This window comes from Episyrphus balteatus, chromosome 1 (assembly GCF_945859705.1).
Source record: "Episyrphus balteatus chromosome 1, idEpiBalt1.1, whole genome shotgun sequence".
Lineage (NCBI taxonomy): Eukaryota > Metazoa > Arthropoda > Insecta > Diptera > Syrphidae > Episyrphus > Episyrphus balteatus.
The window spans coordinates 173663382-173691103 of record NC_079134.1 but is presented as its reverse complement, the minus strand read 5'-3'; the positions used below and the strand labels follow the sequence as shown (position 1 = coordinate 173691103).

General features: G+C 33.1%; 4 protein-coding genes across 5 annotated transcripts; 2 read left to right on the top strand and 2 right to left on the bottom strand.

Annotated features, from left to right (window-relative positions):
- Window positions 1-5633: 5633 nt before the first annotated feature.
- Window positions 5634-7805, bottom strand: LOC129907777 (zinc finger protein ZFP2-like). Its single transcript, XM_055984146.1, has 6 exons — window positions 7620-7805; window positions 6690-7563; window positions 6548-6628; window positions 6054-6485; window positions 5841-5987; window positions 5634-5774 (listed from the first exon to the last, which is right to left on the bottom strand). The coding sequence occupies exons 1-6, from the start codon at window positions 7764-7766 to the stop codon at window positions 5677-5679; spliced, it is 1779 nt and encodes a 592-aa protein (XP_055840121.1). The 5' UTR covers window positions 7767-7805; the 3' UTR covers window positions 5634-5676.
- Window positions 7806-11448: 3643 nt separating this feature from the next.
- Window positions 11449-20779, top strand: LOC129907762 (protein virilizer). 2 transcript variants are annotated; one of them, XM_055984114.1, is made up of 5 exons: window positions 11449-11543; window positions 11603-12390; window positions 15001-18123; window positions 19444-20448; window positions 20512-20779. In XM_055984114.1, the coding sequence occupies exons 1-5, from the start codon at window positions 11478-11480 to the stop codon at window positions 20690-20692; spliced, it is 5163 nt and encodes a 1720-aa protein (XP_055840089.1). In that variant the 5' UTR covers window positions 11449-11477; the 3' UTR covers window positions 20693-20779. The 2 variants fall into 2 exon arrangements, with proteins under 2 accessions (XP_055840089.1, XP_055840088.1); XM_055984113.1 differs by having other exon boundaries at window positions 20494-20777.
- Window positions 20745-25853, bottom strand: LOC129907771 (5-formyltetrahydrofolate cyclo-ligase). The gene is made up of 7 exons (XM_055984141.1): window positions 25777-25853; window positions 25610-25712; window positions 24491-24664; window positions 23944-24428; window positions 21390-21580; window positions 21222-21335; window positions 20745-21158 (listed from the first exon to the last, which is right to left on the bottom strand). Exons 5-7 carry the CDS (start codon window positions 21504-21506, stop codon window positions 20769-20771), a joined length of 621 nt encoding a protein of 206 aa, XP_055840116.1. The 5' UTR covers window positions 21507-21580; window positions 23944-24428; window positions 24491-24664; window positions 25610-25712; window positions 25777-25853; the 3' UTR covers window positions 20745-20768.
- A 127-nt stretch (window positions 25854-25980) lies between these two features.
- On the top strand, window positions 25981-26954 carry LOC129907770 (uncharacterized). Its single transcript, XM_055984140.1, has 3 exons — window positions 25981-26114; window positions 26174-26261; window positions 26318-26954. The coding sequence occupies exons 1-3, from the start codon at window positions 26080-26082 to the stop codon at window positions 26915-26917; spliced, it is 723 nt and encodes a 240-aa protein (XP_055840115.1). The 5' UTR covers window positions 25981-26079; the 3' UTR covers window positions 26918-26954.
- The last annotated feature ends 768 nt before the right edge of the window (window positions 26955-27722 follow it).

Genomic DNA, 27722 nt, shown 5'->3' with positions numbered 1-27722 from the left:
TAACAAATTATTTGTTTTTAATTAGATACTATAATATTCACCTGAAGAGGAATTTACATTTAGAATAGGCTGACTATCAGATTCAATTTGCCAAAACAGATATATTAATTTATTTTTAAAAAAATAATCTGTTGCCATCATTGATTTGCAATGAGAGATCATTGGTTTTCAAACAAAAATCCCTGTCTCAAATTCAAAAGGCTATCAGTCATCACAGAAGTTCATTAAAAATATTCTTGTCATTGTAAATGTATGTATAAATAAAAAAAATATAAAAGAATAATTAAACAACTTGTTTAACAAATTTGTGAACCAAATTAATAATAAATAATATCGATGTTTTTCTTTTTTACAATTTAAAGGTCATATATTTAACAAATTTATCAATTTCTGAAACCTTAAAAAAGTGCCAAATTTTAAACGAATTAAAAAAATGCTTATGCCATTTTAGTGATTTACTAGGTAAAAAACCATTCTGATTTTTTGCTTAGTAACTTGATGGCTAAGCATTTTTAAAATTTTGTGCCAATGTCTTTTAAAACCATAAATAAACTGTTATTGGTTTTAGAAAGTAAATTTGTTCGTATGAAAAATGGCTAGAGTAATAATTTAGACCACTTGAAAGCTTAAGTATAAAAGTAAAGCTTAAGTTAAAATAAATTCGTTAAAATCTATTCCGTTGTTTGAGAGAAAGTAAGAAGAAATCATCAGTACGATAGTAAAGTTTTTTTTTAACTTTTCTGTAGCTATGAACTCAGACTCAATTTATTGTCAAAATCTTATGAACAATAAAAAACATATTTCAATTTTTTAAATCAAGTACTATAATTAACTTTATTAAAACTGAATTTGCTTCCGAAATTAATAATATGAAATTTCAAAACATAGGTTATGGTAGAATTAAGCTTTTTGTTAAAAACACTGAATTGCATTCATTGTTCATTAATAATTTTAAACAATCTGATAAGGTTGAAGCTTTCTCTTTTACCCCTAAATCATTAAGAAAACCTTCAATACTTCTTAAAGGACTCACTGGTTGCTTTCCTCCTGAAGAAGTCAGAGATGATATTATTCAAATTGACAATTCAATCAAAATTGTTCAAATTAAACCTTTTTCGACAAAATGGTCTAGAGAACAAAATATTAATTTAGATCTCTTTATTTGTACCGTAGAAAACCATGAAGAAATCGCTAAATTAAGGAAAATTAAGTATGTGTTACACCATAAGATATGGTGGGATACCATCAAGAGAGAGGGCCCAATTCAATGTTATAGATGCCAAAGATTTGGCCACTCAAGTAGATATTGTGCCTTTACTCCGCGTTGTGTTAAATGTGATAAGATTCACGGTGAAAACCAAAAAGATTGTACACCTATAACAAATGATGACGGCTCTAACTCTCAGGTGTATTGCGTTAATTGTGGGGAAACAGGTCATCCAGCCAATTTTAGTCAATGTAAAAAAAGACTTGAATTCATTCAAAAACAAGAAAATAAATCCTCATCTAACAATAATGTTAGACTTAAAAGAGTAGTTGAAGTCAACTCTTCAATTTATAATAGGAATTCCCAATCATCTTTTGCTGATACAGCTAAAAAAAGCACTCAATCTGTTTCGAATCGTCTCAAGCCTGTTGAAGGTGAACATTCTGTTTTTGGTGATTTTATGAAAGAATCAGTCAAATTATTTGGGGTCCCCCTTAATATACTTTTGTCAAAAGTAAAAGATTTTTGGCCAAAATATAAGTCACTTAACGATCAGGATAAACCGAGTGCATATCTCGGTTTCATTGCCTCTCTTTCAATATGAATATGAAAACATTAACTATTAACATAAATTCTTTAATATCATTTGAAAAGTGCGCAGATCTGGGCATTCTCATTGATGATATTAAACCTACAGTAATTTTCATACAAGAAACACACTTAACATCTAAACACAAAAGACACTTTAACAACTACAATTTTATAAGAAACGATTCAGGGGTTGGAACCGGAATTCTTATCAAAGACTCAATCAAACACTCAGTTATTCACTTTAATAGTAACATAATCTCGGCTACAATCATAAGTATACATTTCGTTGACTCCCTTGGCCAATCGGACAGGATTGCTTTGGTTTCAATTTATGTACCATGTAACACCGGACATTCATTAAATCAAGCCCTTGATGACCTCTTTGATACATTAACCGGATTTAATCATTATATTATTGGTGGGGACTTTAATTCTCGACATCCAATGTGGAGGGACAATGTAACTAACCAAAATGGCTCAAATCTTTTTAACTGGTATCAAAATAATTTTCTTCGGGCAGATATAATTTTTCCTGGTGAACCAACCTTTCCTAGATCAAGTTCTTATATTGATTTCTTTTTAACTTCTCCCAGCTTAACGTCTAGTTTATCTCAATCTCAAAATTTCTCTTGTCTTACTCTTGATGCAATTTCTGACCATTTTTCTGTTTTATTAGCTCTCAATATAATTAATTTTTATCCCCTTCCAAGTACTCAAATTCATCCAGTCTCATTCAAATATACTAATTGGAATATTTGTAATAGAGATCTTGAACGTATCATTTCGAACCACTGTTTCCCAAATGATGTAAATTTATCAAATTCAGAAATTGATAATCATATAGAATTCTTAACTAATGCTTTGAATACTTGCATGTCTAATCATTCTTCAATTCTTAAAATTAAAAACTCTTACAGTAACATTAGTGATAACACAATTAACCTCATGAAAACCAGAAAAATTTGGAAACGTCAACTTAAACGCATTTTTCATAGTAATGGAAATCGAAGAAATCAAATATATCAAGAACTTTCTGCTCGGATCTTCTGTTTAAGCAAAATTATAAAAGACAAAATAAGAATCGACTTAAACGAAAAACTTAAATCAAGACTCCAAAACCTTAAACCTTCATCCCAAGTTTTTAAAGAGATTAACCAACTTACTGGTCGTAAAAAATCCAGTCCCTCTCAACTGCCACTATCATATAGAAATACTATTCTTTTAACAGACTCCGACAAGATAAATGCATTTCAAAATTTCTTTTCTGAATTATATGCAGATCATAGTATTTCGTTCAATCCAGTCACTGCCCTTGAAGTTTCAACTTCGAAAAGTGCATTTCTCACTTATAATAACAACCCTACCATTTCTTCTTTTTCTCGACTAAACAAATCACACTTTCCCTCCGAAAATAATTTCATTTCGACTTCCTATATTGAAAACACAATCCTAAACTTAAATAATAAAAAATCTTCGGGACCTGACAAAATTTCAAATTTTTTTATTAAGAAATGCAACAAACCAATTTTAATCCCGCTAACTATAATAATTAACAACTGCTTAAATAATTCATATTTTCCCAAGGCTTGGAAGGAAGCCATTTTAATTCCAATTAAAAAAAAAGGAAATTGCAATAACATTGATAATTTTAGACCGATCTCACTAATTTCAAATCTGGGAAAAATTTTAGAACGCGCTATTTACAAGCAAATTGAACCTTTCTGTGATGACAATAATATCATCCCAAATACTCAATTTGGGTTTAAAAAAGGTCACTCTACAGAGCATGCAATAATGATCTTAGAAAACCACATTTTAGAAAATTTGAGAAGACGAGAATGTACTGTCACATGCGCGTTAGATCTTAAGAAAGCATTTGATTCTATGTGGCATGACGGTCTCATCTTTAAAATGATCTCCTTAAATTTCCCTGTCAATGTTATCAAAATTTTAATCAGCTTTTTATCAAACCGTTATCTTAGAATCAAAATTGGTTCTAATTTTTCAAATCTAGTTCAAGTCCATTCTGGTGTCCCGCAGGGTTCCTTTCTAGGCCCTTTTCTTTACAACATTTTCATTCACGACTTTCCATCTTCGATAGGTGCTTCACGGAGTATTCAATACGCCGACGACACAATAATATTTGCCTCTCATGAAAGACCTCATGAAGGCCTTGAATTAATTAAATCTCACCTTAATCAAGCGATTACTTATTTTGATAAATGGGGCATTTCACTCAACTTCCAAAAGTGTGAATTAATATGTTTCAGAAATGCTTCTCCCAGAGGTCATTACCTGGCAGTAAGAGAGAGTAAGCAACTTAATCTCTCTATACAAGGCAACACAATTCCACTAAAAAATCAAATAAAATACCTAGGCATAAACCTTCACCATAGATTAAAAATGAACATTCACGCTCGACTTTCACTTAACAAGAGTAAGGCCGCTGCTGCTCAACTTAAATTTCTATTTCGATCTAGATTTGTCGATAAAAATACGAAGCTTCTTTTGTATAAATCACTTATTCGACCTATACTTGCTTATGGCTTTACTTCTTGGTTCAAAATCTCCCCTACAGTAGCCAAGGAATGTCAAATTTTCGAACGATACATATTACGAAATTGTGTCCATAAATATAGGAGACCTGGAGGAAAATGGTATAGAAACTCAATTATATATGACGAATCTGAAATCAAACCGCTGCTATCTTATCTTTCCGAATTAGCAATCAAAAGAATACATTCATTTCGTTACCACGAAAACCCACTTATAAGGAATTTGTATTCTGAAAATATTAATTTTAATTTAGAAGAGAGATACTACGCTTCTCCAATTAGTTTAGCCAATCCCAACTCTTTACAACTTCTGCAACTCAATAATAACGAATTCCTTTCTGACTTCTTCAGGAGAAGTAACCATGTCATAGATAGAGGATAACAATTCATAAAATTTTGTAAATACTTTTTTTTTATCTTCAACCTTATTAAATATGTTATATAAAGATTAAAACTATAACTGATATTAAACTTTTTTTGATAAATAACTATACGTTCCTTTTGTCAAACTTTAGTCATTTCACTTAATGAATTGACAAATACACAAGCACTTTTTTTTTTTTTTATTTTAATTACTTTTTAGTTTTTTTTTATTTTTTTTATTGTTTGTTAGTTTTAAGTTGTATATACGTTTGTCTTTATATCTAGTTTTAAGAAAACCTACACATTTTGTAAACTATGTAAGTGCCTTTGAGCAGCACTAAAATTGTTCCTTTTACTATATAAGTTTCCTATCTTAACATATTATAGAATTACCAAGTCTATTAATTTAAATATTGAAATGTTAAAGCTAGACCAATTCTAAGTCAGTTTTTTTTTTAAATTTGCCAATGTATTTCTAACATAAGCACTTTATTGTAATCAAAAATAAGTCTCAATAAATCTAAATTTGAATTTGAATTTTTTAATGAAAAAACACATCAAAATTTCACAAAAATATAAAAAATACCGCCCTATATTTAACAACCGATGTCCTACCTTAAATTCAACTGTGGCTACGGCCTTTCTTCTTATATAGAAAAAATTGTTGTTGAGAAGATAATCATATTATTAAAAAACTGTTTCAATTTTAAAAAAGATCAGTTTTTCGCCGAATTTCGATTACATTTTTACTTACTTCAAGAAATTTTGTAGCAGTGAGTGAGATTCTCGTCAGCTTCTTTGATTCTCTAAAAAAAAAATCTACCCAAACCGTGCCAAAAAGATTCTCTCGATTGAACCTAAAAGATATTTCTAGCATTTGTTTTAAAGCCAAAAAATTATATTACATAGCAAAGAGATTATTTATTATTTTTTGTCTTTACAATATTTCAAAATACTATGTTACATTAATCCATTAGGTCCATTTTGATCGCTCTTTTTCTGGTTAAGAGCACTTTCTACAGATATCTTGGCAATCTTTTCATGTGTCTTAACATGTCCTAAAAACCCAAAAAGAAAAAAAAAATATTTAATACCAATTAACTTTGTCCACAAACTATTATTACCTTTTAGAACTGAAGCTGTTCTAAAACTCTTGCTGCATACCGTACACGCAAATGGCTTTACTTCTTGATGTCTTAGCATATGATTTTTCAGTGCCTTCTCAAAAGCAAACTCTTTACCACAAACTTCACATCTAAAATCTTTTTGGGCTGTCAAAATTAAATAAAATTTCTTAAATTGCTTGAAAATTATGTACAATTGTAATAAAAACTTACTACTGTGTTTTGAAGCCATGTGTTCATCAAGATTATGCTTATTAACAAATGCATATCCGCACAATAAGCAAACATATCCTTTTTTCTTCAAGTGCACCATATCTACATGACTCTTGAGATATTTATCTTTCTTAAAACTCTTCGGGCACGATTGACATTTGAAAGGTCTATTCTCGTCATGTGTTTTCAAATGCAAAACCAGTTGAGTGTGCATCAAAAATGATTCTGGGCATTTGCTGCATTTAAATGGTTTCACAACAACAAGATTCTGCTTTTGTATTAATAGGCTTCTGACTGCCTTTGTAGGTGCTTCGCCATGTTTTTTGTAATTGTGCAAACGCAAATTTATCATTGAGCGGAAATATTTATTACAAAGTTCACAGCAAATTGATTTTTGATTAGTTTCATTATTGTGATCGTCGCTAGGAATTTCTAAAAATATTTTATAATATTGAGTGATATTGGATTTCTATTAAAAACAACACAAAAATTACCCATTTCTTCGCCTGGAACATTTGGAATATCGGCCTCATGAATCTTATTATGCTCGCTAAGCAGATAATCATTTGCAAAACCTTAAAAATAAATAAAAAGTCTTAAAAATGTTTCTTTCTGAGTGAAATACACACAAATTACCAATTCCACACTCATAACACTGATAGACACAAGCTCCAGTATGGGACTTTTCATGCACTACCAAATGTGTTATTTGAATGAATTTCTTTTCGCAATATTTGCACTTATGCAACTTGGCATCATCATGCCAACTCATATGAAAGTTAAATGTTTTCAAACTGGCCTTTGGGAATATCTTGCCACACGTCAGACATTCACGATCGATTTCAACGTGATGCAATTCATTGTGCTGAGCCATCATTGGCTTACCACCTCTTACTTTCTTGCCACAAATATCACATTCCACTAGAATACGATAATGTCCTTTGGCGTGAATATTTCTTTTAATTTTGCTCTCAAAGCATTTATCACATTTGGGACATAAATAAGGTAAATCGGTACTGTGGAAGACGTTGTAATGGTCATTTAAGAGGTCAGGATCATCGAAACTTACAATGTCCATGCAAAATTCACATCGATGTGGTTTAAATTCGGGCACTTCTGCATTCATTTCATCGATTTCATCTTGTCGCGCTTTGTCCTTGTCATTTTTATAATCTGTATATTCTTTGGTGGAATTATTTGTTTGTAAACTTGCTATTCTCTTTTTTGATTCGGCAAGACGTTCGGCTGGTACTTTTACACGTTCATCGCGTGGGAATTGATAATGTTCTTGAATGGTTATTATTTGTTCGCCTTCAAAGTCCTCAGGGAAGTCACCATCAAAATCACCAGCTAATTCTGGTTCCATTTTGATAATTATATCCAAGCCAGTGCATAGTTCGCTGAAGTTAGTTTGTGCCTCTTCACACATAACACGAAAGTTGTGTATTTGACAAAAACTATCGAAACATGTTATGCATATTTTTTGTGGTAAACCATCATTTTCTGATATCTAAATTGGAAATGATTATGATTTATTTGATAATTTTAAAGATTTTTTGTTCTTACATTTAAATTCCATATCTCGAATTCTGATAAAATCATTTTTATTTCATTCTGGTATTCAGAGGCTGAAAACATTTGAAACAGTTCGTGGCTGTTTTCCTGCTCAAAACTTTTGCCACAAGTCCGGCAGGTATATTCTGCATCACCCATTTCTGCTGCACAACTACTAAATAAAAATTATAAAATAAATAAAATAGAAATACTTTTCGTTCTTTTAAAATTCTTTAAAGTTTTGTATCAAGAAAATTTTGATTGTTGCTAATAAGAAACCATTTAAGAGCAATAATCATGACTACCTTGAGATCAGGAGGAGTCGAAAATATTGTATACATTAAAAAGTAAAACAAGACAAATTTTTGAAATTGAGTCTTATTAAACTTGGACTTATTTCATGGCACCAATTGGTGATTGAATATTTTCAATGAGGAAACTTTCAAAGATTGTGTGTTCTATTTTTGAAAAGTAATTTTTTTAAATTGCTAGAATATGTGTTTTAGAGAAAAATAGCGAAGCAATTAAGAAGATGAGAGTTCAGTCGCATTGTGAATTGGCCCTCCTAAGTGCTTATAAGTTTATAATTCGATGGGCTATAAGTCCACAGGAATTTTGTGTGAACTTTTGACCCACTCGGATGGGTGTAAGTCCACACAGTGATACTGAACAAGTTTCAAACGTCACACCCGTTACATCTTATTTGAAGATATTCTCAGACAGCACAATATTTAGAATACTCTTGATATTGGAAACAATGACACAAATTAATATACTAAATGTTAATGCGTTAAAATACTTAATTTAGTGAACAGGTAAAGAAATAAGAACGAAAAACATACAAAAATACTCCAATATGCTCTCCTGGAATTAGCCATAAATCCTTATGCAGTGCATAACAATTTACCCATTTAATGAATAAGGCTGTTATTAATTCTTATTTTTAACTCAAAAAATAGATTTTAAAGTCAACTATGAAAAAAAAAAGTTTATAAAAACACATTGAATACTATTTTTGTCAAGATTTACAATACAAAATTGATCAATAAACTAAACTGCCCTTTATTGCATCACCCAGAGCTGACCCGCTCCACTTAAATATATTAATTAAATAATGAATAACAGCAACTTTGTATCACACTTAATGTAACACAACGCTCAGTGGGTCAATCCAACTTGGAGAATGCAAATCAGTAGGTCAAAGCTGAGTAATGCATTTTGGAAGTTCATGAAGTTCCCGGTTGGTCTTTAGAACTCGAGTTGAGTTTTAATTTAACCACTAACCGAGACGGTTCATTTATTTTTATTTATTACATATTGGCGCAGCCGGTAGGATAATTATTTTCAGCTTCCTTCTACTGTTTTCTTTGCCATTATCAAATATCAAGATCTTCGATAGGTAATTAATACATAGATTTGGCAAGGACCTTTGTGCATCTTAAAAAAAAACACAAGGTACTCCCTGTACGCTCACCGCAAAGGAGACCTGAAACTAAATCCTCTGAGGGACTTGGTTCTCCTTCAGTTCTTACGATTTAAACTCCCATTGCGGGTCCTCTGTGCCGCTCATGCAACTTCGTTGCTCCGCTTAGGGTGTGTAAAACCGCCTGTTTTTCAACTAAAAAGTACTTTGCATGACCCTCTTCGACGTCATGAATGGGTTTTATTTCAGTTTAATATTGGATCTTAAATATAAAATTTCTTGATAAAGAAATTTAGTAGAACTAGTGAACGAATTAAGTTAGGCAATTGGGGATAAAGAGCACTATTAAGTGGAGCCAAATCACCATTGTTCATTTTAACAATTTAGGGCCCTATTATGACTCGCGAGTCGAAAGTGTTTGGGAAACACTTATATCGTGGTTTTCCGATTAGAAAACTACGACAATTTACCCGCAATGCAGTCAAAATAAAGAAAACGATGTGAAAATATTATTTTTAAAACGCTAAATGGCTTATTAAAGGATCACTAACTTTGATTTGCCAAATTTTTCTAGCGATTCGAGAGTCAATAGGGTCCTTATGCCCATTGGCTAGCTTTTTATTGCGGATAGATTATTTACGATTGATGGAATAGGGCCTACAAAAGACGTTTTTGGATTTACTAGCTAAATAAATTGTACCTGTAGCTCGTGGTACTGTCAAAATTTTGGGGGAGGATAAACACTAAAAATGGATGGAAAAATAGCCTAGTGCTGAGGTAAAAGTTAACAGTCTTTCAACTTGCGCTGTAAGGTAAAATATTGCATCCATGGGGTAAGGTTTAGAGGGCGTACATGTACTCTGCTTCCCGTGTTCAAAAAGAGAAAAATGGTCAAGTAAGACTTTCAGGTTTTACTAGAAACTGGATCCAGAAAAAGCATTGATATATTTTACAAATAAAGATAACTTCATGTCCACAATCAATAATACTAAAATTATTAAACAAATAAATACCGACTAAACGGTGTTGGTTTTGTACTTACGCTCTTTATGAACAACACAAAGTCTGATCCTTTTATTGTCGTCGTACTACTGCGAAAAAAAAATATATAATAAAATCTATTTTATGAAAGAACAGATTAGGTATTATATATTATTTATTTATTAAGAAAATATTGCAATACCAATTTATTTTCTTAAAAATGATTATTTTATTTTGGGCTTTCAAGATTTCAAGTATTTCGACGACAAAACACAAAAGTCATATTTTTCCTACTATGAAAAGGTTTGTTTGTTTCGCATATTTACAAGTTCTGTTTGTCTGCTTTTACATGTAGACTTATCACGCAAGTCTTTTTTTTAATCTTCTTCGGACTGAAATGACATTTGGTTCTCATTTTTTAAATACTTTGATTCTTGCAATAAAATAGTTCGAAAAAAGAAAAAAGTAAATGCAGACTATAAAATTGTGTGCAATAGGCCAACGAACTAAATCAAATAAATTAAACTCTTGCTGTGACATCAGTTATAAGTTTTTGTAGGAAATCAAATACAGCAAAGTCAGTACTTACATACGTCCGATGAATTTTTTAGTGAGGAATTTTCTTAGTTGTTGTCAGATTTCATTCCACTGTTAAATTCTATCCTTCTTCTTCCCCTGAGATCATAGCATAATTGCTAAAATTGTTGACTGCTATTAGCCATGTTCCATAGAAATAGAAATTTTGTTCAACAACTACACATTCCTATCTCCTCGAGCAGAAGATCATGTGTGTAAATTGTAGTACTAGTTCGACTTTTGAGCAAATTACCAACTTCAATTGGCGATTGGAGCATATACTAATAGCGCCGTAGTTTCAACAACTTTAAACTAATTTAACGAGACGGATGTTTACATTTTGTATTTCTAAAAATGGTGTCCGTGTCAAAAGTCTTAACAAAAAAAAAGTAAAATGTCGGATGCTAGCTTCTTCCGTCCTGTTAAATTAGTTTTTTTTTACCACCACCGGTAGCGCATTTCAACTAAATCAATCGCCAATGGAACGGGGCTAATATTACTCATTATGCAGACCAAATCTGTAAAAATATATGAATAACCACCATCGACTTTTTTTACAAAATCAAACAGAACTTTTTCAGTATTTAAAAATTAAGATATAGCAACTCTTCGAATATGTCAAAAATTAAAAAGAAACAGCTATCTAGAAAGAGATCACCATACCGGCTTCCCTACGATAAACAAAATGCAACAAAAGAGAAAAACACTAGTTACATCAAATTACAACTGTCAACCAAACTTGTTAAAAAAAAACGCAAACGCACCACTTCCACTAGCGCAAAATTTCTTTTCAACAAAAAAGTAAAAATTATTAAAAAAATTCCATTAAAAACAGAAAATATCATTTAAATTCCTCTTTTTACAGAATAATAAACATTTAACCAATAAAAATGGCAGACTTGGACGATGCCGCCGAGTTGCTATTTTTTGACACATTTTCCCATGAAGTTAATTCGGTATAAAATCACAATTTTTTATACAAAACTTGTTTTTTAACTAACTTTATCTATTTAAGGATATTAATTTGGATCTAGTGCAGTTTCCCAAACCGGTATACATAACACAGGTACGCATAATTCCGCTAGGCGCTCGAGTACAAGCCGACTTTCCCGGCGGTGTTCGATTGGGTGCAACTAACCCCTCAAAATTTGGAATTGAATTTTTCGTCAACGATCTGGGTATGCCCGGGGCCTCGACATTCGAGAATCTTGGTAGTCTTGAATACAATCAAAATGATTGTATACATTTAGAGTGTCATTTGGAAAAGATTCCAACTGACGGGTTGGTTCTGAGAGGTTGGTACAGTACAATCACTTTGGCAGTTTATGGAACACTTACAAATGCCACCGTGGCTGATCAGATTGCAAGTCCACCTCGAGAACCAAGTGAACCACCAGCTCCTGATGAAGTTCTTCTTATTCCTGAAGAAGAACCCATTAAAATTGAAAAGCCCGAATGGCGACCAGATAATCTTCCTTTCGAATCTGCTTCCATGGAAGTTGAACAATTTGATGTTGTTCAAAGTCCTTCTGTGGGAAGTTTCCAAGAACCCGATGAAACTGGTTCTTATAAGGCTGATGTCCGTTTGAGGAAGACTTCTCATTCTTCGGACAGAAGTGGGACATCGAGAACTCGCACCCACTCGGAAAGTCACGAACGGGATGGTTATTCCCGTCAAAAGCCAAGAGAGTGGTCGCGAAGTCCGGAATACCGTCAATCGGGACGGCGGACAAGATCCAGCGGAGGAGATACTTCCCACAAATGGCCACGAACTCCTCCACTTGATTCACCTATTCGCCCGAGGTAATGTAATGTAATACTTTATTTGGCTCTGATTATGCCATTTCATTTACATAATTAAATATTGTTAACATAATAATAATTAATAGATTTAAAATGGCAATAACATAATTCAAAATTTTTACACAATACAGTTTAAAATAATTAAGTTTTAAAAGAATTTTATATAACACACTCTCGAATATGGGGCACACTACCGGACAATAGTATAGGTTCACCCTATAAACGATAAAGAATTGAATTTTGCGCCTACAAAACCGGCTCAAAACTATCGAAACAAAAAATTAATATAGTTTATTGCAAAAAAGACGTTTTTTCATCGTTCAATAGAATAAGTTCACTTGTCTTATTTTTGAAAATGAGACGAAAACGACTAAACTGTTAATGTAAAATAGTTTCTATAGATAATATTGATTTAATTTTACTGAATTTATAGTAAAAAAAAAAACACCTTTCAATTAACAACTATCTCAAAAACTCCATTAGGTTTCGGGTAGTAAAACTTGTTCATGTAATTTAAGTTTACTTTCTTCAGGCTGCTTTTATTGGATGTTTTGATTATACGTTTCGCCAGTTATGACCTGTGCGAAAGGCATATGGAGTTTAGGTCACTTAAACTTTTTAATTGAATTATATTCAATCACTCCGCTTAAAAATAAAAATAATTTTCATTATTTTTTCACTTTGTTTGTTTTGATTATATTTTATTCGAAAATTATTATCTTCACTCATAGAATTCACGAACAAGACATTTCCGACCTTTTCCAACAAGTTAAAGGTTCGAAGAGTAGAAAGACTATTACAAAAGTGCTAGATTTTACTAATTTTTCTATAGTAAAACTATTCTGACGGTGTGAATACCTCTTTATCCTCCGGAAAAGTCTAACTAAAGGGTCCGAATAAATTACTAAACTCTGAAAATTGAGGACATTCTTATCAAAATATGGAATATTGGCTACAACCATTACTTCGACCCAATGGCTATAATCTCGCTGCAAAAGCAGTTCACCCCTTCCTAAATCAAGTTAGAAATGGTTTAAACCTTCCAGGACAAACAAATTTTATTTAATTCCTCGGAAAGAACACACACGCTGCAAATCTCTATTTTAACTCTTGTGACACTTTTTGAAATTTTTGAGGTTTTAACGGAGTTTCCTATTGGTTTAAGGTTCTACAATTTTTCATTTTTCTCGACTTTACACAAACACCTTAATTTTGTTCGGTCTACAACTTGATTTTTTAGTTCTTCGAAACTAAGGCACCTGGACTGTCTGATTTTTCCTTAAAACATTATTCAAATAAACCTCACCAAAAAACCCGCCAACTAATCTTTGAACCTAAACTTACTTTAAAGTGGGTGAACCTATTCTTGATTGAAGTTTTTATTTTATTCGGTAGGCCATTGAAAGCTTGGTAACCATTATAGAACATAAATCGTTGCGCTCTTGATGCTCTCATTCGCTGAATCATCAGATCTTTGTTACTTCACAGATTGTACACAGGATTTGCTTTTTTTGCTGCTTGGCTTGTCAGATACTCTAGACATATATTGTTTTTTATTTTAAAAATGAGTGTCATTGTGCTCATTTATAACCGTTGGTTTATGTTGAGCCAGTTTAAAAATTCATGCATTGATCTTATGCTAGTATAGTGATCGCGCCTTAACAGTATACGCATTGCTTTATTCTGTAATATTTGTAATCTTCTTTTTTCAGAGATATTACAAAAATATAGTATAGTAGGGCAATACTCAAGATGGGGTTTAATTATCACATTATACACTTTTTATTGAACTGTTCATTGTGAGGTTATTTCTAGCTTTGCGCAATACAACTAGTTTTTTCGACACTATTGCAAATGGGTTGGGGTCGAAATTCTGTATGTTGCAAAATTCTGTATTCAAAATACTGTATGCCAAAATACTGTATGTCAAAATTCTGTATGTGCAAAATGCTGTAGGAACAAAATTCTGAAAGTCAAAATTCTGTATAGCAAAATTCTGGTTGGTCAAAATACTGTATTTCAAAATTCTTAATAATTTTTTTACAGCATTTTTAAAAGAATTTTGATATACAGTATTTTGCCGTACAGAATTTTACAAAACAGAATTTTGCATGTCAGTATTTTGTTGATACAGTATTTTGACGTACAGAATTTTGTATTTACAGTATAATGACGTACAGAATTATGGTATTACAGTATTTTGACCCCACAGAATTTTGTCGTACAGAATTTTGACAAGCAGAATTATGACCCGCTCCCATTGCAAATATAGCTTATGTGTTTATTCCATGTTTGAGCCACGAATGACAATAAGGGATTCCTTCCACGTAGTTGGGAATATGCCCGACGGAAGAGATGCATTAATGATACGCAAAAGTACCTGCCCCGATGTATTTATTGTTTCTTTTAGCATTTTTGCATTCATGAAGTTGAAATCATTTTTTGACTAATTTAAATTTAATATACTTTGACCAAAAAATTATTTAATTTATCACATAATATTGCACTGTCGTTTATAATATTGCCATCTTCAAATTGCACTTTCCCTATTTTTCATTTTTGTTTTTATGTAGAACATACCTTATTAATTGGTTCCACATTTCTCTCCAGGTCTCCTGATGTCGTAGAGGGAGATGACTACAAGGCAAAGTTGCCCGTTGATCCACAACCAGCTTTGGAAGAAGAAGAAGAGCAATTCGAACCAATCCTTAGCGATGATGAGATTCTTGGCGATGATGACGATGCTCAAGAAATCGAAGATGAAATAGATATCGAAGCTGCAACTTTTGAAACAGCTATTAAAATCCATAACCCTTTTAAGACGCCGCTGGACAGATTTGAGGTCAATCTGCAGGATCTGTACTCCAAGGATTTAGAGAATTTTGGGATTTCCCTGAATAAACTGAAATCCCAGACAAAAATGGATGAATTCCATCTATCCAGTGTCGATGAAAAGGAAAGTCTGGTTCTAATTTCGGAACAATTGATTAATCAGTTGACACACTTTCATCAGTCTTATCGTCGGAAGAATTTCATTCTAGATGCCTTCTTTCACGAGAAACCAGAAAATCTTCAGTTAATTGGGAAACTTCTCAAAATCGCTTTGAACTTTGAATGTGCTTGTCTTCAACCACAACCGGCTTTTAAGATAAGACACATAAAAACTGGAGTTCGTCTAATAGAACTCTTATCTCCAAGCAAAGATATCCTAAACCATCTTCTTGTTGAGGAGAAATTAGATCCTTTTGCTCAACTCTTTGCTTTGTATCAACAAGAATATATGGCTCTCTCAATTAAACTTATGGTCCTTAAAGCTACCTATGCCCTTTTGGATACAAAGCCTGGCGTTCAGTTGTTCATTAATAATGGAAAAGTTAATGGATATCAACATTTATTAACTAATCTTTTGCAAACTCCATTAACTCGAACAAAATTCGCTCTCAAATCGATTGTTAAGAAGATGAATTTGTACGAAGCTTTGCAAACTATTCGAGAAGCTGCCACCAAACAATTTGTCTTAGCTGATACTTTTGATGAGCAACTTTACAACGATATTGACTTTGCAATGAGTGAAGTCATATCAGCTTTAAATTCTGATGTTCTAAGTTATCATCAGCCCAAGAGATTTCTTCCAGTTTCGAAGAAATTCGAAATTGTCTATGACACTGCTGCAATGAAGAGCTATGCCAGCATGATTGAGTCTTATTTTACCATTCATTCGCTATGTGAATCGATTTTATTGGTTTTCAGTAATAAAAGTATAGTTCCGCCATATTTGGTCACTAAAACTATGGACTTGTTGGATGCCATGATGAAGACTCATGTTGGAATTGATTATTTTGTTGATGACTGTTTTGAAGTTAGTCAGGCTTTGGTCAATTGTCTTCTAGAAGATCCGCAATTAATTGATTCTGAGGAGCCAATTCCAGAGGACGAAGATTTGGATGATGATGAGACGAAAAAAGGGGAACTCAATCACTTCCAGAAACTCGGTTTGGCTTTAGCTTTTAGAATACAAACTCGATACCATATCGATGCGATAATTAACACTCCTTTGATTCCGGAAGAAGCTAATTTCTTGGCTACCCATCTTCATGAGCTCTATAGTCAAACTTGCTCGAATCAATCTAGAGTTCACACAGTCGAGACAATCGCTTTGAATGACTATCTGGAGCCGATTATTAAGTTGATTGAGAAGGAACGTCGTCAGCAGAATTCTCCTGGCGTCAAATATAAATCTCCAGTTCTGAGTTATGCTGTGGATATGGTCGATTGTTGTGTACGTCATTGCGATAACTTGGATTATCTTGTCGAGCATGGAACAACGATATTAGAATTGGCTAAAAATCATGAGAATTTCGAGCCATCTGTGTCGGCAGTGTTGCAAGAGATGTACGTCTATCTGAAACCTCTAGAGACGATTAATATATTCGCTTATGACGATATCACTCCATTGGTGGAGGTAATAACTCGCAGTTTAGAGTATATTACCACATTCCCAGGAGATCTTATCATGGGTTTGAGAATTCTCCGACATCAATGCATTGGAGGTGGGAAAACTGCAGCTAGTGCAGAGACCACAGAGCTGAAACATCGTTTTATGGCGCTTCAATTTTATTCGGCTGATGGGGTGGTAACTTTGTTGCATATTCTAGAAAAGCTGTGTCAGTATTTCGAACAACCTGGTTTGCATGCTCCAGCGTTGATGACCATTCAAGGAGTTCATTGTTGTCAGATAGTATTGCCAACTTTACAAGTTTTGAGGGAAATGCTCACATTTGGTATTCAATGTAGAGATGTTCAATATAAGGACCTTACCTCAATTGAACATCTTATGAAGACTTATTTCCTGATGCATTATATACCAAGCACAAGTCAGGCTTTCGAAGAAGCTCTAAAGATCAAAGCGGAGATTATAAAAATTTTCTTAGCCTACACACAACCAAATGAAGAAGATGAAGATTTACTGCACAAAAGTTTATGGACTCAAATGATTCGCGAAGTTATCAAAGCTATTCTCTCTGGACCGTCAACTTTTATTCCTGGACTTCAAGTTTTGGCTGAGTTATTACCATTACCTTTGCCATTGCCTATTACTGGACAACTGCAAGATTCACAAATGCAAAGAATGCTTACAGAACGTAAACTCTGGTCGGCTCATTTACATCCTGAGAGTGATCGTCTGGCATTGATGATTGAAACTATTTGTCCAACATCGTTTCCTCAGTTATCTGATTTGCTGACTCGAGTTTGTTTGCAATTAGCTGATCTTGCACCTAATATGACTCTGTTGGTATCGAAGACATTGACTGAGATGTTATGCACTGAAGGACCAAATGGTGCCGGATTAGCGAGAATACTTAATTTCTTTGCTCAATTGACATCGTATGCGTCCATCAAAAGTTCAGCTTTGTCAATTTTAAGTGGAAAACTATGGGAATTATTTCAAGGTGTATTGAATAATCCCCCCGAAAGTGGTGGTGTGACTGAATTGAATGCCAAATGTCAAGTTGCAGTTCATAGAATTTTAGAAAATTTCTTTGATTCAGAGATTTCATTGATTTCACCATATTCCACTTCATTGTTGGAATTGAATTTGGCATCAGCTTTGCCACCAAGGGAACTTATTCCTAAGATCATCGAAGCTATTTTAAATAATTTCCTTAATGCAGAAGTAACTGGAACTGTGACTGTGGCTGCTTCAAGGAATTTGATTATACTGACCGAACATGAGTAAGTACACTAAGACACACTTAATAGTTTCAACAAAAAAGTAAAGCATTTCCAACGAACCTATTAACCTTCGAATGATTTATAATAGCTTCCTGAAGAATTTAGTGGACCTTATTAGGCCATTAATGAATTTGTTATTTTATGATGTTATTAAGTCTTACATATGTTTTCCAGAAGTTTTATCCTTGTGACGTACTTCAGAAACGGATAAAATGCATTTTCCATTTAACTAATATGTATTTTAAGTGCATATTATGATACTCTGTCATTTTCCCTGACTCTGAAGACCTTAATCTTGAATACCTAACCACTAGAACCCAAACTATTAGCTTTTTTAAACAACAGTTTTAAGTCTATTTTGAGAGTTCTGTTGTTCAATTTTTTATTAGTTTGAATCGTTTGAAAAACTGTCGAACAAACACAAAAGTGGTTGACTTAATAATCTTGTATTATGAGTTTTATTGGTCGGTTTTTCAAGATCAATGTCTTCAGGGTCAGAGAAAATGACAGTTTCATATAATATATTTAAAATTAAAATATAATTCAATTTTTCCTTCACACAATAAACGATGCATTAACAATACTAATATTGCAATATCTTGCATTTTTAAAGCAATACAGCGAAACTTCCAAGAAAAAGTTTTTCCTAAGCTATAGCTCTTTTTGATACCAATTTCATTAAAGGCCGCTCAACGTCCTAAACGCCCATTCTCCTTTCTCTGACTTTTTCAATTTAAATGACAGAACAGTATTCAGGCAATGGACGAAAAATTAAACAAAACATAGTTTTAAGAGTGTAAGAGTCCTTAAAGTCTGAGGAATTTCTTTTAAGAAATCCTAAAATAGAGCTAGCTTTTGAGAAAATGCAAGAAACAAGAGGTTCAAAAGTTTATTTTTCATCAAAAACTACGCTTAATTCTTTTATTTCACTTATTCTGGACAATTTGTATCCTCCCAAAAAGTATTTAAAAATTATAGGTCTCATAAAAACTATCGGACTCGATAAATGACAGTATTCATAACAGAGCACTCAGAAAAATTAAGACGGAGGTCATTTTTCTTGCACCACTTTTCAAAAACTTCAATATCTTCCTGTAACTCAAGACAATCATAAACACTTTATTGTTTGAATTTTTTTTTAGTCCGTGTAAACCACATTCTTTTGGGAATGCTTTTCTAATGTAACGTCTATCTAATAATCCCCATTTCATATTTGATTTCAACCTAAGTGTTTCTTCCATTAGATCCCTTAACAACTACTCTTTCATAATAATAAGAGGAGCTAAACAAAATTCTAAAAATGTATTTTATATTTTTCAGCATTACCTTCTATCATCTTCGTCAAGCATTAATGTCCAAACGTGAAGAATTCCAAGGTTGGTTAAAGAAAATCCTCGAAATCAACGAAAGTGCAACTTTCCATGGTCTTCTTGAGACAATTGTCTTATTAATTCGTGGTCTCACGCATATTGACAATACCACAACAGACACAACAATTCCCAATCGAACTCTAAAAATGACAACAGTTGAATTGATAAGCTTGCTTGGTTACAAAAAAGACACTGAGGAGCAACATATCCTCAAACGTATTAAAGCTATTTTGGAGAAAGTTGAACCACCAAGTGAGTCACTGATGGCTGATATTGATAAAAACATTACCGAATTAGAAACTTATGAGCCAAGTGAAAGTGATGCTTCATCACCAGAATCGATTAATGAACCACACTTGCCTCAAACTGAAGGTATTGTCACACAGTATGCAGCTCGACCGATTTTCACTATCTATGAGGCTACCGATGACACACAACTTTGTGTCCAATATTGGTTGGATCCTTTGCGCATTGACACACTGACGAAAGAAGATCTAGCTCTTTGCGAGCGAGTAACTTCTGATATAGCCGAATTAGTAACAACATGTTTGCCATCAGAGACAAATCTCTCGTCAGACTGTAAACGTGTGCTTCATTTGTCTGCTTCGCCACAATCGAATCGTGAACGAACACCAACAGCGCCATGTTTCCGTACTCGTCGTGTCGAAGTTGAACCCACAACTGGACGACCTGAGAAGAAAATATATATAACTCCAGTTCGCGGTAGAGGATTTGCTAGAGCACCACCATCTAGAGGAGATCTGTTCCGTTCTCGACCTCCAAATACCTCCCGACCACCATCACTGCACGTTGACGACTTTTTAGCACTTGAAACTTGTGGTGCACAGCCCACGGGTCCCACAGGCTACAATAAAATCCCATCTCTTATGCGAGGATCTCGTGTTGGACGTAATCGAGGCTCTCGTATTTCAAACTCTGGCAATGGACCATACAGGTGAGAATACTCTTGAACTTAGAATTCCAATTCCTTCCTTTAAAGAAAATCGAAAACCCATAGAACTGCTTCGCCATCACCATGGGACGCTTCCTTGGCACCACCACCGCCCCAGCACTTCCGTACGGCCACTTCAGAGCCAGTGGTGACGCCACACTTTAGCAGTGATCCACACTATTCGCAGTCTCATTTCGGAGGACAACGGTCTCGAGGACGTGGAAGAATAAGAACCTACTTGCGATAGACAAAAAAAATATTTAAATTATATATACATATTTTTCTTCTTTTTTTTTCTAAAAAAAATACATTATATAAAAATTTTATTTCGAAGAAAAAACATCATCTTGCGTTACAACATAGTCCAAAATCACATCATGTTCTGCCAATGGTAATTCAGTCACAGGTACTATTTGCTCTTTGAAAGCAATTGCCATTAGAATTGACTTTTTGTCTGGATATGTCTCGGAATGTCTTTTAAAGTATTTATCATAGAAACCCATTCCATGACCTAAACGTCCACCTTTTCGAGAAAACGCAACACCAGGAACAATGAATAGATCTATTCCACCACAGGTTAAAGCATTTTCACGTCCATCACTGATATTTGGTTGTTTGATGTTCCATTTTGTGAGTGGAAGAGATTCATAGTCCAGCATACTATCGAGTTTAACCATTTCCATTACATTTTTATTGTAAGTTGGTACAAATACCTTGAATAGAAATGTTAAGATCATGAATGAAAAAAAAAAAAAACTAAGTATCTAGATTTGAACCTTCTTCCCTTGTTGAAACATTTCTGTCAACAAGTTTGTTGTATCAACTTCTGTTGATGTGCTTAAATAAATACTTATTGTTTGAGCTTTCTTAAAGTCATCAGTCCCGATAACCTATGACCAAAAAATAAACATAACATGTGTTGAACAAAATGAAAGAGAACTTACTCTTTCAGTAATTGCATAGGATTGCTTCTTCCTAGACTCTGGTGTGATTGCTGGAAGAATTTTATCCTTCATTTCCATACGAAGTACTTTCTTAATAGTTCCACAAAGTGTCGTCATGGTAGAGGGGTTGGAATGTGTCAGAATGAGGTTTAGTGTTTTAGTGGAAGTAATCGACCTTAACTCAGCTAAGTCTAGAAAACAACTATTTATTTATTCAGGGAAATAATTAGAAGATAGTTTAGCGCTTATCTCAACCGGTTAATTGTTTATTTTTTTTTTTTTTAATTTTAAAATATATTTTGTGATAAGAATTTGATGTGAAGCAAAACATTGGGTCTCTTCACACGAGACTAGTTATTTTAAGGTGAGTATTTCCAGTTCTATTCTTCTGTTCGACTTCACATAGGATTAACTATACCAAAAGACCATAAGTGCAGGAAACTAAACAAAAATAAAACTGAACCAATTCTCGAACATTATCCTCTTCATGTTGGCAGTCATCTTCAACAATTTCCTAAAAAACGGCTATTTTCCGCCAGCTTTGAAAGTAGCAAGGATTTTTCCAGTAACTAAGAAGACAGTCATGTATACACCGTGGAAGGATACAGACCTATCTCACCACTTTGCTGTACTAGTAAAATACTCGAGTGTCTATTACTGAGAAAAGAAAAAAATATCTGCTTGGAAAGAAATATAATATTCAACAATTAAATATCTTATTTGACTTTGAAGCGACATCACCGTGGGAATAAACAAAAACCACCGTATCGTGCCTGATAGACGAAAAGCCATTTGACAGCATTTGGATCAACGAATTCATCTACAAACTAATGGAACTTCGCTTTCCAGAATATTTGGTAAAGATAATCAAAAGTTTTTTTACAAATCGTCTGTTTTTGTCATCATCGACAACGATAGCCCGAACAGTGCGCGGAGCACTTCTACAATCTTTGGAAATACTACCTCAAATGAAGACTGAAGATCAACGCCAGCAAGACAGACCTTATTTGCTTTAGAATACCACAGACAAGAACGAGGCCCCGAAGAAGAATCACTGAAAGGAGTCTAAATTTTTAAATCGGATTTCCAAACAACATAGTTGTTGTAACGAAGGACAGTGCCAAATACTTGGGAGTAAACTTCACCCACCGAATGAAATTCAACAAAAAAAGCTGCAGCAATTTGGAAACAAACCAGTTTCTCCCTTCATATGATTAATCCTTTTATAATGAAGTAGAATGGACACAGGAAGAAGACGAACACGAAACTACTCTTTTGCAAACAACTCAACAGGTCCGCCATCACTTATGCCTTCCTAATTTGTTTTATCATTTCACCATTAGCCATGAACAAGATAAAACTCTTTGGGAAGAAAATCCTCAGAGTTTGCTCTGGACGTTATTGAAACATAAAATTGAAGGTCAAAAAAATTATCCACAAAAGTAAACTGGATTTATAATTTGTAAATTAAAAAATATTTTTTGAAAAACAAAATTGAAAAAAATGTTACTCATACGCCACAGTGAAAGTTTTCATTTTTAACTTTGAAAGATACAAAATGTTTTACGTCTGCTAAAAAAAAAATATTGGAATTTAATGATAAATTTCCCTTCGAAACACCCGGAGTATATGCGATACCATGCAGCTGTGGCTCATCATAATGTAGGACAGACTCAGAGGAGCATTGCTACACATCTGATAGAGCATATAAGAGCTGTAAGCATACAACAAAGAGAAAAGTCTGCCATATTTGAGCATATAATGCTCGATCATATTGATGAACACCACTGGATACATTTCGAACAAGCTAAAGTTCTAGCCAAAGAACTCACTATATACCGAACCGACTTCGTGAATCTCTTGAAATAAAACGACAACAAAATCTCAAATAGAACGATAGTCTCATACTTGGGACACCTAAATAAACTCACCCTAAAAAGGTTACAATCATCAAGGTTTAATCTCAACTCGAAAACCCACAGTAAAATATGAAACCTCTGCCGATTAAAAAACTATTTTTAAACTAAAACAGTCTTTTATTGGCCAAACTTAGAAATCAAAAAGCTACAAGCTATGGGATAGGTAAAATATATAAAAAGAAAACATAAACAGCTCCTGATGAGTTGATCATTACTCTTTCTTTGGAGCATTTTCAGCTGGAGCTGGTTTATTCTTAAGATTCTTCAACTGCTCTTTTTGCTGCAATTCAAAAGATACAATCTATTAGAACGGTTGAAAGAGGAAATAAAAAAACACAAAGCCTAACCTGCTTATAGAAGAATTCTTCCTCTCTAGCGGCTTCCATTTTACCAAATGATCCGCCAGCTTCACGAATGCTACCACCACCGCCACCACCTTTGCCGGCGCCACTACCCAATTCGCCTATTTGTGAAGACATTTTAACGAAACTACAAGAAAATTAACAATCGACACGAAATTTTAATACTGGAATGACTACTTTTTAAGGATTTCATCATAATTTCATCAATAAAGTAACAGACTTATGCAATAAGTTAAAAATTAATTAAATTAGGTCAATCTGAAAATAACTTACAGAATGTTCTTTGGTTTTAAGTTTAAAGCAACTCGTCGAGCAATGAACATTATAATGAAACAAAAGTCAATTAAATGATATCAAAATATGTTTACTTTTAGCCAAAAGTTGTAATTTACAATTTAAAAAACAAGACAATCAATTGACTATTTTTGAGGAGATTGAAAAAATGTTTCACTCTTTTTAAATTCCTTTTAAAAAATATAGCGCATCACTTTTTTTTAACCTTCTAAAAATAGACAGTTGTTTGTTTTGTTTTTCTATTTTTTTTTTTGTTTTGCTTGACAGCTACACAGCTGATTTGAAAATTGGTTTTTTGATTATGGCGTTGAAAAGTGTTTCCGGTGGAAGTTATCATTTCTTGTACTGCACATTTTGATCGTTAAATTTAAAAATGCTGATGCAGGTAGATGTTCAAGAAACTTGTTTTAAAAATCGTCTTCTCTATTTTTTCTTGCTTTCATAATTTGTATACTATCGCAGTGCTTTAAATTATGAACATTTGTTTAAAATAAAGTCTTTTATATATTTTTTTTAATTAACTTACCTCATTTAAAAAGTAGGCCTCTTCGAGAAGAATTTTATGTTTTATTGAATACCTGTGATCCGACTTGGGTTTTTTTGGAGTTTCTTTAGAAATTTTTGTAGATGAAATACATCCAACGTTGTAATATTGAGAGTTTTCAAAGTTGTCTTTCATGTTTTGTAACATTTTGTGATCCTTATAGGTTAAATACAAAAATATTAAAGCATTACTATTTTGAATTGTATTTATGCAGCACTTTTGTCTGCTATATCCGATTCATTTGATTTTACTTCTGGTTATAGTCTAAGAGCCCCCTCACAAATCAGACTTTTTCTCGGCTTCGGCTGATAGTTCAGTCGGTCTATGCTGTTTGTGGGCATAGTGGACCGATAACACGGACAAACAGTCGGTCAATTTTTCTCGAAGTATTCGCTAACCCATAAAAGAACATTGGGGCCGGGCTCTCTAAGAGCCTACTCTTTATTTTTGGTTTGCAGGTAAAACCAAAATCTAAAAAACTAAAAATGCAGTTTTGTTAGAATCAATAAGAGTATTACGTAAAACAAATTTAATCCAAATCGTTAGAACCGTTTTGGAGAAAATTGCAATACCTCGAAAACGGTATATGGGAGATATGCGTTAAAAAGGAGATATAAAAAAAAAAACTGAAAACAAAAACCGTTCTAGGATCCATCCATCCGTTTAGGCCCTAGCTCGATGTACAGATGGATGCACAGACTGACGGAGGGCATGACGAAAACCACTTTTTTTATCTTCTCCATAATCGTAATGTTGATTTTGATTAAAACCTCTAATGTTTTTTTCTACACGAAACCAATACTTGCCCTATAGAGCAAGTAAAAAATGGTTCTTTTATCCTAAAAAAAAAACTTATATCTTGCCTTTTATTTATCTTGTAATCAAGATTGAGAGTCAAACCCTTTGGAGTTGGTCACTATAACTTTAAAATTGATCTTGGTTTTATGTACCTCCGAAAAATAAGCAATCGAATCGTCCAACTCATTTTCAATTTAACAATTAATTAATCTATTGAATTTGTTTTAAGTTTTACTTTGTCAAAATATCAAGATTCAGGGAGAGATAAATCCATATACTAAACCATCTTAATTAGGTATGTACCTGTCTTGAGAAATATTCTTCTTCCTTTATTCCTTGAAGTTTTCCTAGGCCTCCTCCAGGAATAATGCCTTTTACTTGAAATTTATAACCGCGTCGAAATTGCCTTCAGTGATGAAAAAAACATTCTTTATAACTCTTTTCTCAAAATCGCATTTCAAAACTCTTACCTTAGCATATAAAAAGCGTTATCTTTAAAAAATAAATTACGTAACATAATTATTTAATAAAAATCTCGTAGAAGTTATACAAATTCAAAACTCTAAATTAAATAAAAAATTTTCCACCTATTAAAATTAAAATGATTTAAAAAGAAATGAACAAGTATTTTAAAAAGGTATTTTTTCAAGTTACAGTTTTCGTATTTTATACTCAGCTCTAAATTTTTCAAAAAGATTGCGTATAGATTTATAACAAAATTAAAATTAATTTTAAATTATTTTGTGAACTTTCCTTTTTTGTTAAAAGATACTATGGTCAGTGAATTGAACCGCCCGAAAAATTTTAGGCAAGTATATAAAAATAATGATTAGTTTTTCGAAAATCGTTATCTTGCATCTTTTAAAGTAAAATGAAGTCACAAAAATCACATAGCAGATCGAGGCGCAATAAACTGTCTTTGTCCAAGGACCAAGGATTAAAAAGTCCCAAAAAGGTCTGAACTCAAATAGACCTCGAATTTTCTCTTAATTTAGTGGTTAATATTTCTAGGAACACCAAGTTCGTGACAATGAAATGGATAATACAAATAGAAAAATCAAATCAGGGAGTTGGAAACGGACAACCTGTCATTGGGATTTACCAAGTAATTCAAAATTTAAACCAATCAATAACATCAATGAGCAAGCATATCCGTCGTTGCCCGTTAAATCCCATCAACCCCGTATTTTATACTCCAACGTACTCTTTAGCGGAGAAAAACTTAAAACCCCAGTGAAAATTAAAAATCTTACACCAAGACATTCAGTCAAAATTAATTCAAGTCGAAGTCGAAAACGTCTCATTTCGGTGGAAAGGGTACCTCCAAATAATAGCAAGGATAAATGCACTTCAAGAATAAATTGTTTTAAGTCTGCTGAAAAACCCATTAATAACAATATCCCAAAGTCATCAGGTGATTTGGAAAAATGTATTAACAATTTATTCAAAAGTCTCAGCATCAGTATTCCTTCATGGAATTTCGAAGATTATGGGCAATTCAACGATAATTCGGAATATGTTTGTCGTTTCGATGATTATAATTATTTGGTTTGTGAAAATGTAGCTCTTGTTGGTCTAAGATTAGCTTCTGATGGTAAATTTAAATCTTAAATCTGTTGTTTAATAAAGAGATTGATTTTGTTGATGGAATATCTAAGTTTTTATATGTAGAAGAAGTTTCAGCTTAGAAAAAGGTGTGTTTTTAAAAACAACATACCTACAAAGTAATGCAACAAGTTAGCCATCGTTTAGTAGTAAAGATGCCCTTAAATACTAAAAAAAGAGGCTTTTTGGAACAATTTTAAAAAAGTGGAGGGAAAGTGGACTGGGTGTGTAAAATAAAAGAAAAACGCCACTTTAGAGACGTGATGGTAGCCCTGACTACATCTGTTCCACTTTTTGACCGTCGCACCACCGCTGCACCACGTCTGCACCATTTCATTTTGAAAGAAAAATTCGGTGCACCAACGCGCATCACATATGCACCATGATCAAAAATTCTTCTCGTACTTATACAAATGTTTAAGTCGTCTCCAAAGCTATTTCGAGTTAAGCAACAAATTGTCAGTTCGTACAAACATGGTGGTCGAGTGGTTAAGGCGTTGGACTTCTAATTGAAAGTGCTCTGGATACTCTGGTTCGAATATCCTTCTCATCGGTCGTTTTTTTTTTTTATACACTCCTGCTCAAATTTAACGCACATCCTATTTATTTTAAAGTAAAGTCCTGCTATTACTTTATGCCACAGCATCATGGTTATTTTCTCAAATGAGACAATAGTGATCTTAAATTAAAGGTATGGAATAATATGTTTGTCAGGAAGATTTGGGGAGAGATTTGCTGAAGTCTGTCTGCTAACCCGCGAGCCTTTTAAAGAAGAGTCATAAAATTTCATGGAGTTAAATCTGCTTTACAA